Source organism: Mustelus asterias, chromosome 4 (assembly GCF_964213995.1).
Source record: "Mustelus asterias chromosome 4, sMusAst1.hap1.1, whole genome shotgun sequence".
In the NCBI taxonomy this organism is placed as follows: Eukaryota; Metazoa; Chordata; class Chondrichthyes; order Carcharhiniformes; family Triakidae; genus Mustelus; species Mustelus asterias.
The window spans coordinates 66,743,611-66,759,668 of record NC_135804.1 but is presented as its reverse complement, the minus strand read 5'-3'; the positions used below and the strand labels follow the sequence as shown (position 1 = coordinate 66,759,668).

General features: G+C 44.8%; 1 protein-coding gene across 1 annotated transcript in view; it reads right to left on the bottom strand.

Annotated features, from left to right (window-relative positions):
• Positions 1 to 16,058, bottom strand: part of LOC144493118 (hydrocephalus-inducing protein-like) — a 182,603-nt gene that overhangs the window by 134,992 nt on the left and 31,553 nt on the right. The window contains exons 3-4 of the mRNA XM_078212020.1: positions 15,012 to 15,139; positions 3,620 to 3,854 (exon numbers count right to left, since the gene is read on the bottom strand). Of these exons, the coding sequence (XP_078068146.1) occupies positions 3,620 to 3,854; positions 15,012 to 15,139 (363 nt within the window). The remainder of the gene's footprint in view (positions 1 to 3,619; positions 3,855 to 15,011; positions 15,140 to 16,058) is intronic.

Sequence of the window (16,058 nt, the reverse complement as noted above, 5' to 3'; positions counted from 1 at the left end):
ACCGACCCCCCTTTATTTTGAGGCTGTGTCCTCTAGTTTTAACTTCCTTACTAAGTGGAAAGAATCTCTCCGCCTCCACCCTATCCAGCCCCCGCATTATCTTATAAGTCTCCATAAGATCCCCCCTCATCCTTCTAAACTCCAACGAGTACAAACCCAATCTCCTCAGCCTCTCCTCATAATCCAAACCCCTCATCTCCGGTATCAACCTGGTGAACCTTCTCTGCACTCCCTCCAATGCCAATATATCCTTCCTCATATAAGGGGACCAATACTGCACACAGTATTCCAGCTGCGGCCTCACCAATGCCCTGTACAGGTGCATCAAGACATCCCTGCTTTTATATTCTATCCCCCTCGCAATATAGGCCAACATCCCATTTGCCTTCTTGATCACCTGTTGTACCTGCAGACTGGGCTTTTGCGTCTCATGCACAAGGACCCCCAGGTCCCTTTGCACGGTAGCATGTTTTAATTTGTTTCCATTGAGATAGTAATCCCATTTGTTATTATTTCCTCCAAAGTGTATAACCTCGCATTTCTCAACGTTATACTCCATTTGCCATATCCTCGCCCACTCACTCAGCCTGTCCAAATCTCTCTGCAGATCTTCTCCGTCCTCCACACGATTCACTTTTCCACTTATCTTTGTGTCGTCTGCAAACTTCGTTACCCTACACTCCGTCCCCTCCTCCAGATCATCTATATAAATGGTAAATAGTTGTGGCCCGAGTACCGATCCCTGCGGCACGCCACTAGTTACCTTCCTCCAACCGGAAAAACACCCATTTATTCCGACTCTTTGCTTCCTGTCGGATAGCCAGTCCCCAATCCACTTTAACACACTACCCCCAACGCCGTGTGCCCTAATCTTCTTCAGTAGCCTTTTATGGGGCACCTTATCAAACGCCTTTTGGAAATCCAAAAACACCGCATCCACCGGTTCTCCTCCATCAACCGCCCTAGTCACATCTTCATAAAAATCCAACATGTTCGTCAAGCACGACTTGCCCCTCATGAATCCATGCTGCGTCTGATTGATCGAACCATTTCTATCTAGATGCCCTGCTATCTCCTCTTTAATAATGGATTCCAGCATTTTCCCTACTACAGACGTTAAGCTGACCGGCCTATAGTTACCCGCCTTTTGTCTCCTTCCTTTTTACACTCTGCTCCCTGCTCACTCCACTGCCCGCTTCAGACGCTGCCCGCTCAAAAGTGCGGCCTGCTTTTAAACCCTCCAAAAAAACCTCCCCAGGCTGCTCCTGGGCCTACTTCCTGTTTTGAAAAAAACCTCCGATTTTTAAGCCAAATGTAATTGAAAAATAAATAAATAAATAAAATGCAGACACAATCTCTCTTACCCTCAGCCTGCTCCTGTGGAACAATGGGTGGAGGCTCTCTGGGTGAAGAAAGTTATTCTCATCTCTGTCCTAAACAGTCTACTCCAAATCCTCAGACTGTGACCCCTAGTTCTGGACACCCCACCATCAGAAACATCCTTCTTGCATCTACCCTGTATAATCCTGTTAGAATTTTATGGGTTTCTATGAGATCTCCTATCATTCTTCTGAACTCCAGCGAATATAATCCTAACCGACTCAATCTCTCCTCATATGTCAGTCAATTGAGCAGTACAGCCTGAGGCTATGGAGATACTGCAATGTAGTGCCAAATTCAGCACATCCCTGATATTGGGTCGCACGTCCACAAATGCTTCCAGTAAAGCTTGAGAACACAACTCAGATAAAGAACATAATGCGATTGAACCCTGAGCCCATAGGAAACACAGGGAAATCACAAAGTTAGATCAGTTGTAATTCTCCAAACTGGGTTCCCTGAAAACAGTTGGAAAGGGTGAGATAGTGGAATTAAACCCAAAACATCAATATCACATGGTTATACATATAGGTTGCTGAGGTCCGTAAACACAAAGAACAACAAAGAACAAAGAACAATACAGCACAGGAACAGGCCCTTCGGCCCTCCAAGACCGCGCCGCTCCCTGGTCCCAACTAGACTATTCTTTTGTATCCCTCCATTCCCACTCCGTTCATGTGGCTATCTAGATAAGTCTTAAATGTTCCCAGTGTGTCCGCCTCCACCACCTTGCCCGGCAGTGCATTCCAGCCCCCCACCACCCTCTGTGTAAAATACGTCCTTCTGATATCCGTGTTAAACCTCCCCCCCCCCCTCACCTTGAACCTATGACCCCTCGTGAACGTCACCACCGACCTGGGAAAAAGCTTCCCACCGTTCACCCTATCTATGCCTTTCATAATTTTATACACCTCTATTAGGTCACCCCTCATACTCCGTCTTTCCAGTGAGAACAACCCCAGTTTACCCAATCTCTCCTCATAACTAAGCCCTTCCATACCAGGCAACATCCTGGTAAACCTCCTCTGCACTGTCTCTAAAGCCTCCACGTCCTTCTGGTAGTGTGGCGACCAGAACTGGGCGCAGTATTCCAAATGCGGCCGAACACCTTCTGGACTTGCCTGTGGCTGCTGTGAGAGAAGGAGATGGGGAAGGCTGCACCCTAAAATCGATAATTTATTGAATGACCTGTCACTGAGTAAAGGGAGTGCTGATTCAGTGGAGGCATACAGATGTGGAACAGCTGACCTGATTACCAGAGCAGTTTTTGCATCAATGTAGGTGAAAATGAATGTGGTGAGATTCAGCAGGATATAAATCAGAAAAGTTGGATAGACTACTGGTCCCTTTGAAACCTTAACCTGATGAGGAATCCTGCCCTTCAGACTGGAGAGAAGGAAACTGGGATATTTGTCATTGTTTCTTTGTTTCTCTCCTAGCTAGGTCACATGGGTCTGCCCAGGAAATGGCATCTTCATCTCCTGCAGATTTAGTTGGGAAAAAGTATGATACATGGCTAGCAAATCATAGAGTTTTACAGCATTGAAAGAGGCCCGTCATTTATCATGTCTGCACTGGCCATCAAGCATTTATCTATTTTAATCCTATTTTCCAGCACTTGGTCTTTAGCCTTATATGCTCTGGGCATAGCCTTGTATGCTATGCTATCAGATGACAACCATTGGGCTGATATTAACTATGGTCGCATTCACATTTGATTAATTGTCCTGGAGTTCGATGACTGCTTAAGTAGGCACTTGTGGCAGCCACTTTATCCATAGCAGGAGGCCAGAAAATAGCACCAGGTCATGTATTGCCTTGTTTACCCTGCCATTCCAGCAACTGCCATGTTGCGAGGGCTCTTTAAATGGCTGGATGGAGTGCCAACTGTGAGAGACCAAATTTAATGTGAAAGTCAGTGTTTATATCCCGCCTAGGGATATCCTCACTCACCCAAAGTTCCATCTCCCAATTTTAGGTGCAGACTGGCAGTAAGGTCAGCAATAAAATGTCTGATTTCCACTTTTCCTTTTCACTGTGTGAAGCTCATGGAAGTGAGATTAGGGTTGTATAATGATTCTGGAATGCTAAAGGACAGAAACTACCTGTTATCACAGTAACTGCTAAAACCAATGACAGGAAGGAACTTGATGGATGAGCTATTCTGACAGATCATGCGCTGTAGCTGAGCATAATAAGCCCTTTCAACCAACAAGCTGCTGATTTATTTTTCTTTTACCTGCAGATGAGCGATGCCTCAAACTTCCCAACCTCCAATGGGATAAACTTGACATTGAAGGCTTGTGTTTCCATGGCTGCAATCACCCCACTGCATGGCTCCACTATGAATGGAGGGTTGTCAATATCGATGGATGCCTGGGAGAAACTGCTTCCGCCAACGCTGTCATACCTGCTGATGGTTTGAGTACCTTTGGTTGTTGAGAGGCCAGCCAGAGCGCTTACTGAAGCTGTACCTACATGCACAGAAAGAGATAATAAAAAAGAGTCCTTTAAGTAAAACATTTCATCAGCATGTCAGTTTAAATCATAACATTCCATAATGCCAGGGCATTTGTTTTGATATATATTTGATTTCATGTTGCCAATCAAAAGGAGAAAGCTCCTATAGTGTCTTATTTCAGAGCACTTTGAATATGATTAATTACTTTGAAGCACAGTAACTGCTCTGTGTCGACATCTCTGGGAAACCATTTTACTCATCGCAATATCCTAAATAGCAAGAAGATCAATGATCATTTAACTTATTTTCTACTCTTGTTGGTTGAGGAAGAATGTTATTACATACAATGAGAGAACTATTTTACCAATTGTATAATGGGATATTTGCCTAATCCATCAGTCTAGGGAAATGAGGCTTGCTTTAATGCCACACGGACAGATAATTTCTTTTTTTCTCCTCCTGTGTTGACATTATTGAATTTTCTCATGTTAACATTGCATCCACAAAATTGGCAGAACAGCTCAAATCCAGCAGAATATTGCAGATCACATAAAACTTGGAAAAGTAGCAAACAGTGAGGAAGATGGGAGCAGACTTCAGGAGGACCAAGGCAGACTGGGAAATGGGCAGACACATAGTAGATGAAACTTAATGTAAAATTAAGTGGTGACTACAGCTGGGACTACATAAAGCCCCATAGAACAAAGTTTCAGGTGCATAGAATGGTGGCAAGTTTGGGAGTCTCTTGTCGGAACCAGGAGAAGAGGTCCAAAGGGGAGATGGGTATCAAGGCAGGTGGGCACCAGGTTGCAAAGGCCTGGGGAAGGGGACATGGAGAGGGTGAGAAGACCTCCAACTCTTATTGGACTGATAATGAAAATAAAAGGAGACTATGAGAAAGTAAGAAAATAAGAGATGCGCTTGAGAGTGAGATATGGAAAATGGTGGAAGAAAATCACAAAGAGAGAAGTAATCATGTACATCAATGGTGCAAAACTCATTTGATGGGATGTCTGAGAGAAGGGAGAATAACTAATTTGTAGCTGATTATCAAAAATAATGTAGATATTTAATAAGTACTTTGTAATTGGCTTTGTTAATGCGAGGGTACAGGACAGCTGTTGAATTCTGAATGCTTGAGAGTGGGATGAGCAATGTTCTGATGGATAAAAAGCATATTTTTGATAAATTAGTTAAGCTAAGTCAGTAATTTGCATTTATATAGCACCTTTACTGTAATAAATTAGGATTGTTAAAGAACAGAAGTTGACATTGGGATACATAAGGATGTATTAGAGCAGATGGCCAGAAACTAGATTAAAGAAACCAAAAGGGAAAATGCTGGAAAATCTCAGCACATCTGGCAGCATCTGTAAAGAGAGAAAAGAGCTGACGTTGAGTCCAGATGACAAAGTCAGATTCCAGTATCCGCAGTAATTTGCTTTTAACTAGGTTAAAGAAATGAATTTTAGGAAGAATCTTTCAGGAGGAAAGAGATAGAGATATGGAGATGGAGTGCTTTAAGGAAGAAATTCCAGAACTTAGGGCCAGCCATGGTCACTAAAAGTTTAAAGTTTATTTATTAGTCACAACTAAGGCATCAACACTGCAATTACTGTGAAGTTAGTGTGAAATTCCCCTAGTTGCCACACTCTGGTGCCTGTTCAGGTCAATGCACCTAACCAGCACATCTTTCAGACTGTGGGAGGAAACTGGAGCACCCGGAGGAAACCCACGCAGACACAGGGAGAACGTGTCGACTCTGCACAGACAGTGAACCAAGCCGGGAATCAAACCTGGGTCGCTAGCGCTGTGAGACAGCAGTGCCATCCACTGTGCGACCGTGCCGCCCTGGTTGAGCATTTACAATTGTGGATGTTCAGGAACCAGAATTAGAACAGAGGAAATATCTTAAAAGATTGTTGGGTTGGGAAGATTATGGATACAGGGAAAGTTTGAAAACAGGAATCAAAATTTCAAAACCGAGGCTCCTTCATTGCAGAATCTAGTATCGGGGGCATAGATTCAGAATAAAAATATGTCTATTTAACATGGGGTTGAGGAGAACTTTTGTCACTCAGATGGCCACAAATCTTTTGAATTCTCTGCTACTGAGAGCAGTATAGGCTGGGTCACTGGATCAGTTCAAGGCTGAGTTAGGCAGCTTTTTGATCTACAATGGAGTCAAGGGTTATGGGGAACCAGCAGGGAAGTGTAATTGGTAAACTTAGTAACCTTAGTAAATAGCAAAGCAGCTCAAGGAGCTGATGAGTCTATTCCTGCTTCTATTTCTTCTGTTATTTTGTTGTTTTAATTAGGTTTTATTTAACTGAGAGCTGGTGTAGGTCAGCAATCACAGGGATAATGGGTAAAGGGGAATTAGTGAGAGTTAAGACTGGGGCTGCAGTGTTTTGGATGACAAAAAACAATGAATGGTAGAATATGGGAGGCGAGCAGGGACGCATTAGACGAATGAAGTTTAGAGATAATAAAAGCACAAATGAGGGTTTCAGCAGAGGAACTAGTACAGGGTGAAGTCGGGCGATGTTAGGGAGTTGGAAATCGGAGATCTGAGTGATGGGATGAATTTGTGGTCCTAAACTCACCTCAGAATCAAAGATGACAGCAAAGTCGTGAACTGTCTGGTTCAGCCTTGACATTTGCTAGGGAGAGGAATGGAGTCAGTGACTTTGGAATGGTGTCTCCGTGTCAGGGCCCATTGTTAATGGCTTCCCGATATTTAATTGGAGGAAAAAGAAAGACATAGCCTGGAATTCTCCAGTATCCCATCAACAGGTTTCTCAGCAGTGAGAGGTGGCATGCCGTTTACTAGTGATGGGATCTTTGGTTCTGCTGTTGCTATTGTGTCTGCATGTTGCGGGGAGTGGGTAGTGGTGACCCATTCTGTCAGTGGTGAGGGTGTGGGGGGGGGGGGGGGGGGGGGGGTAGGATGGTGCTCTGTGCTAAGGTTTTGGGGGTGTGTCCCTGGTCAGCGGGGATTGCCATGCCTGTTGTGGAGGGGAGGGGGGGCCTGTCTGTCAGTAAGGAGATTGAAACGCCTTTTAAAAATGGTGGCCCAATCTCTGTAAAGCCAGACTGTCCGGCATGAGACCTGGTAAGCATAAATGGTTAAGGTGGGTGAAACCCACCTGACAGGTGCTGCTCATGCAGCAGGAACCACTCCAGTTTTCCCACTAGCGGGAGCACTTAAAGGCTAAATCTTACCAAAAATTGCAGTGTTTTTTCCAGCAAGGAAACCTGTGTGTTTCTCTTCAAAGAAACAGGTTGGTTTTCAGATCTTATCACATTTTGTTTCAAGCTGTCATGCAGGGGGCCAGCTAAACCCGGCTGCATAGAGATTAAGGTGTCATCTTTAAAAGTGCACCCAAATCATGGAGGTCTCAGAGGCTCCCCTCCCCACCTGCAATCAAAGTTGGGCCCCTCCCCCGATCATTGGCTCCTCCCCCGATCATCGGCCTCTTCTTTCCCTCCCCCACTGATCACTGGTCTCTTCTCCCCCAACCCCTATCCCCAGCAGCCACCACCATAGCTAAATGAATCCCCCTTTTCCCCCATGAGACTCCCCCTGAGGCCCGCCCCTTGGCACAGGCTGGCACAGCGATATTGGCACTGCGAAGGTTGGCATGGGCATCATGCTAACCTGCCAGTTCCAACCTGTGCTAAGGGGCAGTGCCGAGCCAAGTCCCTCTCCCTCAGGGGCTATACTTGCCTTTGCATCCCCAGGGAGACCCCCACAACAGGTTTGTTTCTGTGTGAACCTGTTGTAAATGGTACTGACGTGACATCACATTGGCATGGTGCCAATATATGACAGGGGAGTCAATATCTGGCAAGAGGGTGGGTTAATAACATTTAAATATATTCAAATGAATATATAGCAGGTTTACACCTGTTATAGGCATGAAACCGATGACATCGCCAGTGAGTACTGTGACTTCTGGATCTCGACGCCGGCCAGCATTCGCACAGAAGTGAATGCGGGCTTGAAATCACGCCCTTACAGTGCAAATAGGAGAATTGCACCCAAAATCTATTCTTGGTAAAATTTCAGTATCTTTAAGGATGATACCATATAGGCCAGTAAGTTTGACGTCGGTGGTTGGCAAGTTATTGGAAGGTGTGATAAGGGATAGGATCTACAAATATTTGGATAGACAGGGACTTATTAGGGAGAGTCAACATGGCTTTGTGCGTGGTAGGTCATGTTTGACCAATCTATTAGAGTTTTTCGAGGAGGTTACCAGGAAAGTGGATGAAGGGAAGGCAGTGGATGTTGTCTACCTGGATTTCAGCAAGGCCTTTGACAAGGTCCCTCATGGGAGGTTAGTTAGGAAGGTTCAGTCGCTAGGTATACATGGGGAGGTAGTAACTTGGATTAGACATTGGCTCAATGGAAGAAGCCAGAGAGTGATTGGGAAGGATTGCTTCTCTGAGTGGAGGCCTGTGACTAGTGGTGTGCCGCAGGGATTGGTGTTGGGTCCATTGTTGTTTGTCATCTATATCAATGATCTGGATGATAATGTGGTAAATTGGATCAGCAAGTTTGCTGATGATACCAAGATTGGAGGTGTCGTGGACAGTGAGGAAGGTTTTCAAAGCTTGCAGAGGGATTTGGACCAACTAGAAAAATGGGCTCAAAAATGGCAAATGGAATTTAACGCAGACAAGTGTGAGATATTGCACTTTGGAAGGACAAACCAAAGTAGAACGTACAGGATAAATGGTAGGACTCTGAAGAGTGCAGTTGAACAGAGGGATCTGGGAATACAGGTACAGAATTCCCTAAAAGTGACGTCACAGGGGATAGGGTCATAAAGAGTGCCTTTGGTACATTGGCCTTTATAAATCGGAGTATCGAGTATAAAAGTTGGAGTGTTTTGGTAAGGTTATATAAGGCATTGGTGAGGCCGAATTTGGAGTATTGTGTACAGTTTTGGTCACCTAGTTACAGGAAGGATGTAAATAAGATTGAGAGAGTGCAGAGAAGGTTCACAAGGATGTTGCCGGGACTTGAGAAGCTGAGTTACAGAGAGAGATTGAATAGGTTGGGACTTTATTCCCTGGAGCGTAGAAGATTGAGAGGAGATTTGATAGAGGTGTATAAGATTTTGATGGGTATAGATAGAGTGAATGCAAGCAGGCTTTTTCCGCTGAGGCTAGGGGAGAAAAAAACCAGAGGGCATGGGTTAAGGGTGAAAGGAGAAAAGTTTAAAGGGAATATTAGGGGGGGCTTCTTCACACAGAGAGTGGTGGGAGTGTGGAATGAGCTGCCGGATAAAGTGGTAAATGCGGGGTCACTTTTAACATTTAAGAAAAACTTGGACGGGTTCATGGATGAGAGGGGTGTGGAGGGATATGGTCCAAGTGCAGGTCAGTGGGACTAGGCAAAAAATGGTTGGGCACAGACAAGAAGGGCCAAAGGGCCTGTTTCTGAGCTGTAATTTTCTATGGTTCTATGGTTCTATACTACCACATATCTAAATGAAAATATATAAAAGTAGCATTACAAATTTCAAAAGGGACAGTCATGCCTGACAAACACCAACTTTGTTTAAAAAGGTACTGGACATGGTAGGAGGAGAAAGTTTGGTCCCAAACCAGTGTCCTCTGTTTGAACAGAGGGAAATATGATAGGATGAGGGATGAATTGGCTAAGGTAGACTGGGAGAGCAGGCTGGCAGGTAGGATAGCTGAGGAACAGTGGAGGATTTTTAAGGAGATCCTTTTCAGTTCTCAGCAAAAATATATTCCAGCAAAAAACAAGGATTGTAAGAAAAGGGAGAACCAGCCGTGGATAACGAAGGAAATAAAGGAGAGTATTAAAATAAAAACAGCTGCGTACAGAGTGGCCAAAAATAGTGGAGAAACAAGTGATTGGGAAAAATTTAAGAAACAACAAAGAGAGACTAAGAAAGCGACAAAGAAAGGAAGGATAGACTATGAAGCTAGGCTAGCAATTAATATAAAAAATTATAGTAAAAGTTTTTATAAATATATAAAAAGGAATAGAGTGGCTAGAGTGAATGTTGGACCCTTGGAGGACGAGAGGGGGGAGTTAATAGTGGGAAATGAGGATATGGCTGAGTCTTTAAATAAGTTTTTTGTGTCGGTCTTCACGGTGGAGGACACAAATAGTTTGCCAAATATTAACGATAGAGGGTTGGCAGCAGGAGAAATACTTAATACAATTAATGTTACCAGAGAGGCAGTGCTGGGTAGACTAATGGGACTGGAGGTGGACAAGTCCCCGGGTCCGGATGGAATGCATCCCAGGGTATTGAAAGAAATGTCAGAGGTAATAGTGGATGCGTTAGTGATTATTTATCAAAACTCGTTGCATTCTGGGGTAGTGCCGGTTGATTGGAAAACGGCTAATGTTACGCCGCTGTTTAAAAAAGGAAGGCGACAAAAGGCGGGTAACTATAGGCCGGTCAGCTTAACGTCTGTAGTAGGGAAAATGCTGGAATCCATTATTAAAGAGGAGATAGCAGGGCATCTGGATAGAAATGGTTCGATCAATCAGACGCAGCATGGATTCATGAGGGGAAAGTCGTGCTTGACGAACATGTTGGATTTTTATGAAGATGTGACTAGGGCGGTTGATGGAGGAGAACCGGTGGATGCGGTGTTTTTGGATTTCCAAAAGGCGTTTGATAAGGTGCCCTATAAAAGGCTGCTGAAGAAGATTAGGGCACACGGAGTTGGGGGTAGTGTGTTAAAGTGGATTGGGGACTGGCTATCCGACAGGAAGCAAAGAGTCGGAATAAATGGGTGTTTTTCCGGTTGGAGGAAGGTAACTAGTGGCGTGCCGCAGGGATCGGTACTCGGGCCGCAACTATTTACCATTTATATAGATGATCTGGAGGAGGGGACGGAGTGTAGGGTAACGAAGTTTGCAGACGACACAAAGATAAGTGGAAAAGTGAATCGTGTGGAGGACGGAGAAGATCTGCAGAGAGATTTGGACAGGCTGAGTGAGTGGGCGAGGATATGGCAAATGGAGTATAACGTTGATAAATGCAAGGTTATACACTTTGGAGGAAATAATAACAAATAGAAATCATAGAAATCATAGAAACCCTACAGTGCAGAAGGAGGCCATTCGGCCCATCGAGTCTGCACCGACCACAATCCCACCCAGGCCCTACCCCCACATATTTACCCGCTAATCCCGCTAACCTACGCATCTCAGAACTCTAAGGGGCAATTTTTAACCTGGCCAATCAACCTAACCCGCACATCTTTGGACTGTGGGAGGAAACCAGAGCACCCGGAGGAAACCCACGCAGACACGAGGAGAATGTGCAAACTCCACACAGACAGTGACCCGAGCCGGGAATCGAACCCGGGACCCTGGAGCTGTGAAGCACCAGTGCTAACCATTGTGCTACCGTGCCGCCCCGAATGGGATTACTATCTCAATGGAAACAAATTAAAACATGCTACCGTGCAAAGGGACCTGGGGGTCCTTGTGCATGAGACGCAAAAGCCCAGTCTGCAGGTACAACAGGTGATCGAGAAGGCAAATGGGATGTTGGCCTATATTGCGAGGGGGATAGAATATAAAAGCAGGGATGTCTTGATGCACCTGTACAGGGCATTGGTGAGGCCGCAGCTGGAATACTGTGTGCAGTATTGGTCCCCTTATATGAGGAAGGATATATTGGCATTGGAGGGAGTGCAGAGAAGGTTCACCAGGTTGATACCGGAGATGAGGGGTTTGGATTATGAGGAGAGGCTGAGGAGATTGGGTTTGTACTCGTTGGAGTTTAGAAGGATGAGGGGGGATCTTATGGAGACTTATAAGATAATGCGGGGGCGGGATAGGGTGGAGGCGGAGAGATTCTTTCCACTTAGTAAGGAAGTTAAAACTAGAGGACACAGCCTCAAAATAAAGGGGGGTCAGTTTAAGACAGAGTTGAGGAGGAACTTCTTCTCCCAGAGGGTGGTGAATCTCTGGAATTCTCTGCCCACTGAGGTGGTGGAGGCTACCTCGCTGAATATGTTTAAAGCGCGGATGGATGGATTCCTGATCGGTAAGGGAATTAAGGGTTATGGGGATCAGGCGGGTAAGTGGTACTGATCCACGTCAGATCAGCCATGATCTTATTGAATGGCGGGGCAGGCTCGAGGGGCTAGATGGCCTACTCCTGCTCCTATTTCTTATGTTCTTATGTTCTTATGGTAAATGAGGAAATGCACTGGCTGTAATTTTAGGAAAATTCTTGACAAGATACCATATGGGAAACTGCATGAGAAGATTAAGTAGCATAGAATTAGAAGAAGGATAACAAATGGGATGAAAAAATAGTTAGAAATGAGAAAGTAGAGAGTAGGCAGTGGTGTCCCTCAGAGTTCAGCTCTGGTGCCATATCTGTTCACTGTGTCAAAGTCCTACCAGGATTGGTGTTGAATTTTTTGATCATAGTAAAATAGGAGACATAATGATTTCTTCTGAAGATTAAAGAAAACTGCAAAGGGACATTGAAAGAATTGAAAGAAAAGTGGCTGATAGAAGTTAATGATAATTAGTGTATGGTAATTCATTTTGCTAACACAAATAAGTCAGTAATTAGACCCTGAATGGAAACAGGCTCAGTACTGTGAAAGAACAGAGGGACTTTTTTTTGTTAGAACAGAGGGACTTGGGGACTATAACTTCAGAGAATCTTAAAAGACACCAGCTGAAGTTGATTCAAAAAGCAAACAGAATTCTCGGTTATATTCACAAGGCACAGAGAATATATAAAAACAGAAAAAGCTAAAGATACTCAGCAGGGGAGGCAATGGCCTCGTGGTATTATCACTCAACTATTAATCCAGAAACTCAATTAATGTTCTCGAGACCCGGGTTCGAATTCCATAGCTTTTGGAATTTGGATTCAATAAAAAATATCTGGGATTAAGAATCTACTGATGACCATGAAACATTGTTGATTGTTGGAAAAACCCATCTGGTTCACTAATGCCCTTTAGGGAAGGAAATCTGCCGTCCTTACTCTAGAGCCACAGCAATTTGGTTGACTCTCAACTGCCCTTGGGCAACTAGGGATGGGCAATAAATGTTGGCCAGCCAGAGATGCCCATGTCCCATGAATGAATAAAACAAAAGGCAACAGAGTTAATGGGTGGAGTTTAATGCCACCACCCCCATACCCTGGAGTCAGGGAGGGGTGGGGTTTGTGATTGGACAGGAGGGCGTGATGTGGAAATCCCACCTGGTACCCCTCTCCCCATCAAGCTCCGAGCAGGAAGATGACAGCTTTCACCATGCCAACTCTCCCACCCTCCCAGAGGTCAATTAAGCTCCTTAAATAGCCACTTAAGGGTCAATTAAGGGTATCAACAGAAGGGAGAGCATTGTGTTCGGAAGGCAAAGGTAGTTTTGAGGAATTTATATTTGTGTGGATAAATATTAGAAGTATCGTTTTAGTTAGGTTTAATTTATTGATTCTGTCCCTGGAAAGGAGTTGTACTTAGATTTCAATGTGTTTTTCTGTGTGGGGTTAGTTTCAGTTTCAGCTGTGTTGAGAGAGCTACAGCGTGAAGAAAGATAGTTGCTTGGAACCTAAAGGGAACAGCAGCTTTGTCCTTTAGTTTCAGATGAAAGTTGGAGACAGACAATGATCAATCTGAAATCCTGGCATAAACTTACTGCTAAAAGTGTGGCTCTGGTCAAACGGATCTTTTGGAAAACGTGAACTGGATTTTGGAATGCGGGTTGCTAAGTAAATGTATTATCATGAGAAGATTTCAAAGCTCATTTTGGAAATGGAGTTTAGAAACTCTCAAATGACAACCATCTGTGGGGGATTCTGAGGAGAAATCTGCAAACACGAACTGTGTGTGCTGAGATCAATGAAGCTTCAAATGGACTCTGCCATCAGTGTTAATCTTAAAACCTGTCTGTATTACTTAAGCTAAAGGAGGAGTAAAGGAGTATTGTATTATAATCCATTTTCATGTTAAATAAATGATTTCTTTTTTGTTGTTAAAACGAATTAATTGTCCTGTGACTATATTCCTCCACATTGATTTAAAAAAAGTTATTGGGCGGGGCAAGTCTCCCATCCCGCTGTGTTGATTTTTTAGTGCAGTGAGCCGGGAGATTAAAGCAGGGCCAGATTAGCGGGATCTGCGGCAGACGTCCGGCACCGAGCGCATTTTCCAGCGCAGGAATTCTGGCCTTGTCAGATCCGCATTGTAAATAGGTGTAGAGCTGCATTTACCTATACAGGGCTTCATTTAAATATTTTAAAAATATAATTAGAGGGCCCAGGATTGAAATCTCCAGGCCCACTAGCTATCCTCCCCCCGCCAGTGAGGTTTACAGTAGGTCCTCATGAACAAGGAGTTGGCGGCCCGACCCTGCTGGAGTGAAGGGGGGCAATTGGTGTCCCCCAGAGAGTCGTGTGGCCGGGGGGTTCCCACCTGGGTCGTTGGCACCTTGGCAGAGCCAGCCTGTCCCCCAAGAGGCAAAGTGTCAATTTCCAGGTGGCACCTTGGCACTGCCCACCAGACATGGGGCAGTGCCAAGGAGGAGGTGCCTAATGGGGGTGATCAGTGGGGGTGGGAGGGGTCCCGCTGCCACTCTGCAGTCGAGATCAGTGGGGGAGGAAGGCCAGTGATTGGGATTGCAAGCGGGGGGTGTAGAACTGCCGGTGGGGGCGGAAATTCGGAGGAGGGGGGAGATCAGGGCTGTGGGGGGGAGAGGGGGGGTCAAGGTTGGGCCCAGGCATGTTTGCGGGGCAAGCAGTCAGGCTATTGGGGTGTGGAGGACCAGCGATGCGGGATTGCGGGACTGGCCAGCGATCAAGCTGGCCAACAATCGGGAGGCTGGCAGACAGGAGCTATTGCGCATGCGCCAATCTCGGCACTGACAGTTCAGCGCGATACTGCTGGCCCCGCCCCTGATTTTTTTACATGATTTATGCTGGTGCATTCAGCAGTACACAGTGTGTGAGAGATTCTTCTCTGAACTCCCACTGAAAAAAAAGTGTGATTTACTCAAGTTTTCATGCAAATTTGACGCTTAGAATTTCTTGGAAGAATCACCCCCATGGTCATTTGAGCCAGGGATCCATTCTGGGATCTTCCTACAACTGGGATTGTAACAACTGTGTCAAAGTGAATGAGACACTGTGCTTACCATAGCCCTCTTCAGAAACCGTTTGTCCATCAGACTGCGATGAAGCGTTGGCACTTTGACTATGTTCAACCATTACCACCTTCCAGAGGTACTCCAGTGATCCAGGGCCTTTGTTTTTAACTTGGACCCTATAAAATATCAGACAAAACACTGTGATTACTTTGATTTGTCATACGATAGTTTAGGCAGACATGGTGCTCCACTCGCATCTGCATTTTAGCTTCTCACAGAAGTATTGACAATATTGACAATGCATATTAACATCAATCTAGTTACAATAACACTGTGGTTACCCTTTATTCCAGGAATCAGGAGGATAGGAGAGAAGGTTACAGAGGTTGATTCACTTTCTTTAGGATGGAAGAATCAAAAAGAGCTAGAATTATCTAATTTAACAGGGCTAAAATCATTCTTATTTGTTATAAAATGCATATATATATATATATATATATATATAGCCTCATAGCCAATTTCAGAAATATTAAAAATTGGACAACAACCTTTTAAAATAGCTGAAGTTATGTCTGTCTGTGACCCCACACAAAAGGGACTATCTGGCAGTCTCAAAGAGTAAGAAATTTAACAACACCAGGTTAAAGTCCAGCAGGTTTATTTGGTAGCAAATGCCACTAGCTTTCGGAGCACTGCCCCCTCGTCAGGTAGAGTGGAGAAATGCTCACAAACAGGGCATACAGAGACACAAACTCAATTTACAGAATAATGATTGGAATGCATTCTTTACAGATAATCAAGTCTTTATCGACACAGACATCAAGTTTCTACAAAGATGCAAGAAAGCAGACAAGATACCGAAAGGACTACAGATCACAAACCCACTCAGGTCAACCTATAACACAGACTACGCTGAGAGACTTTGCCATCGCACCTCTCTCACACTCCTCAACCACCTCATACACCAGCTCTACAGCAAACACCGCAGCCTGGAAACCAAGATAGAATCCATATTCTCAACTTACGCTCAGGACGCAGACCAGCTGTGAAACTTTGCCAAGCAGACGAGACAAAGGAACTACACCATCTACATGC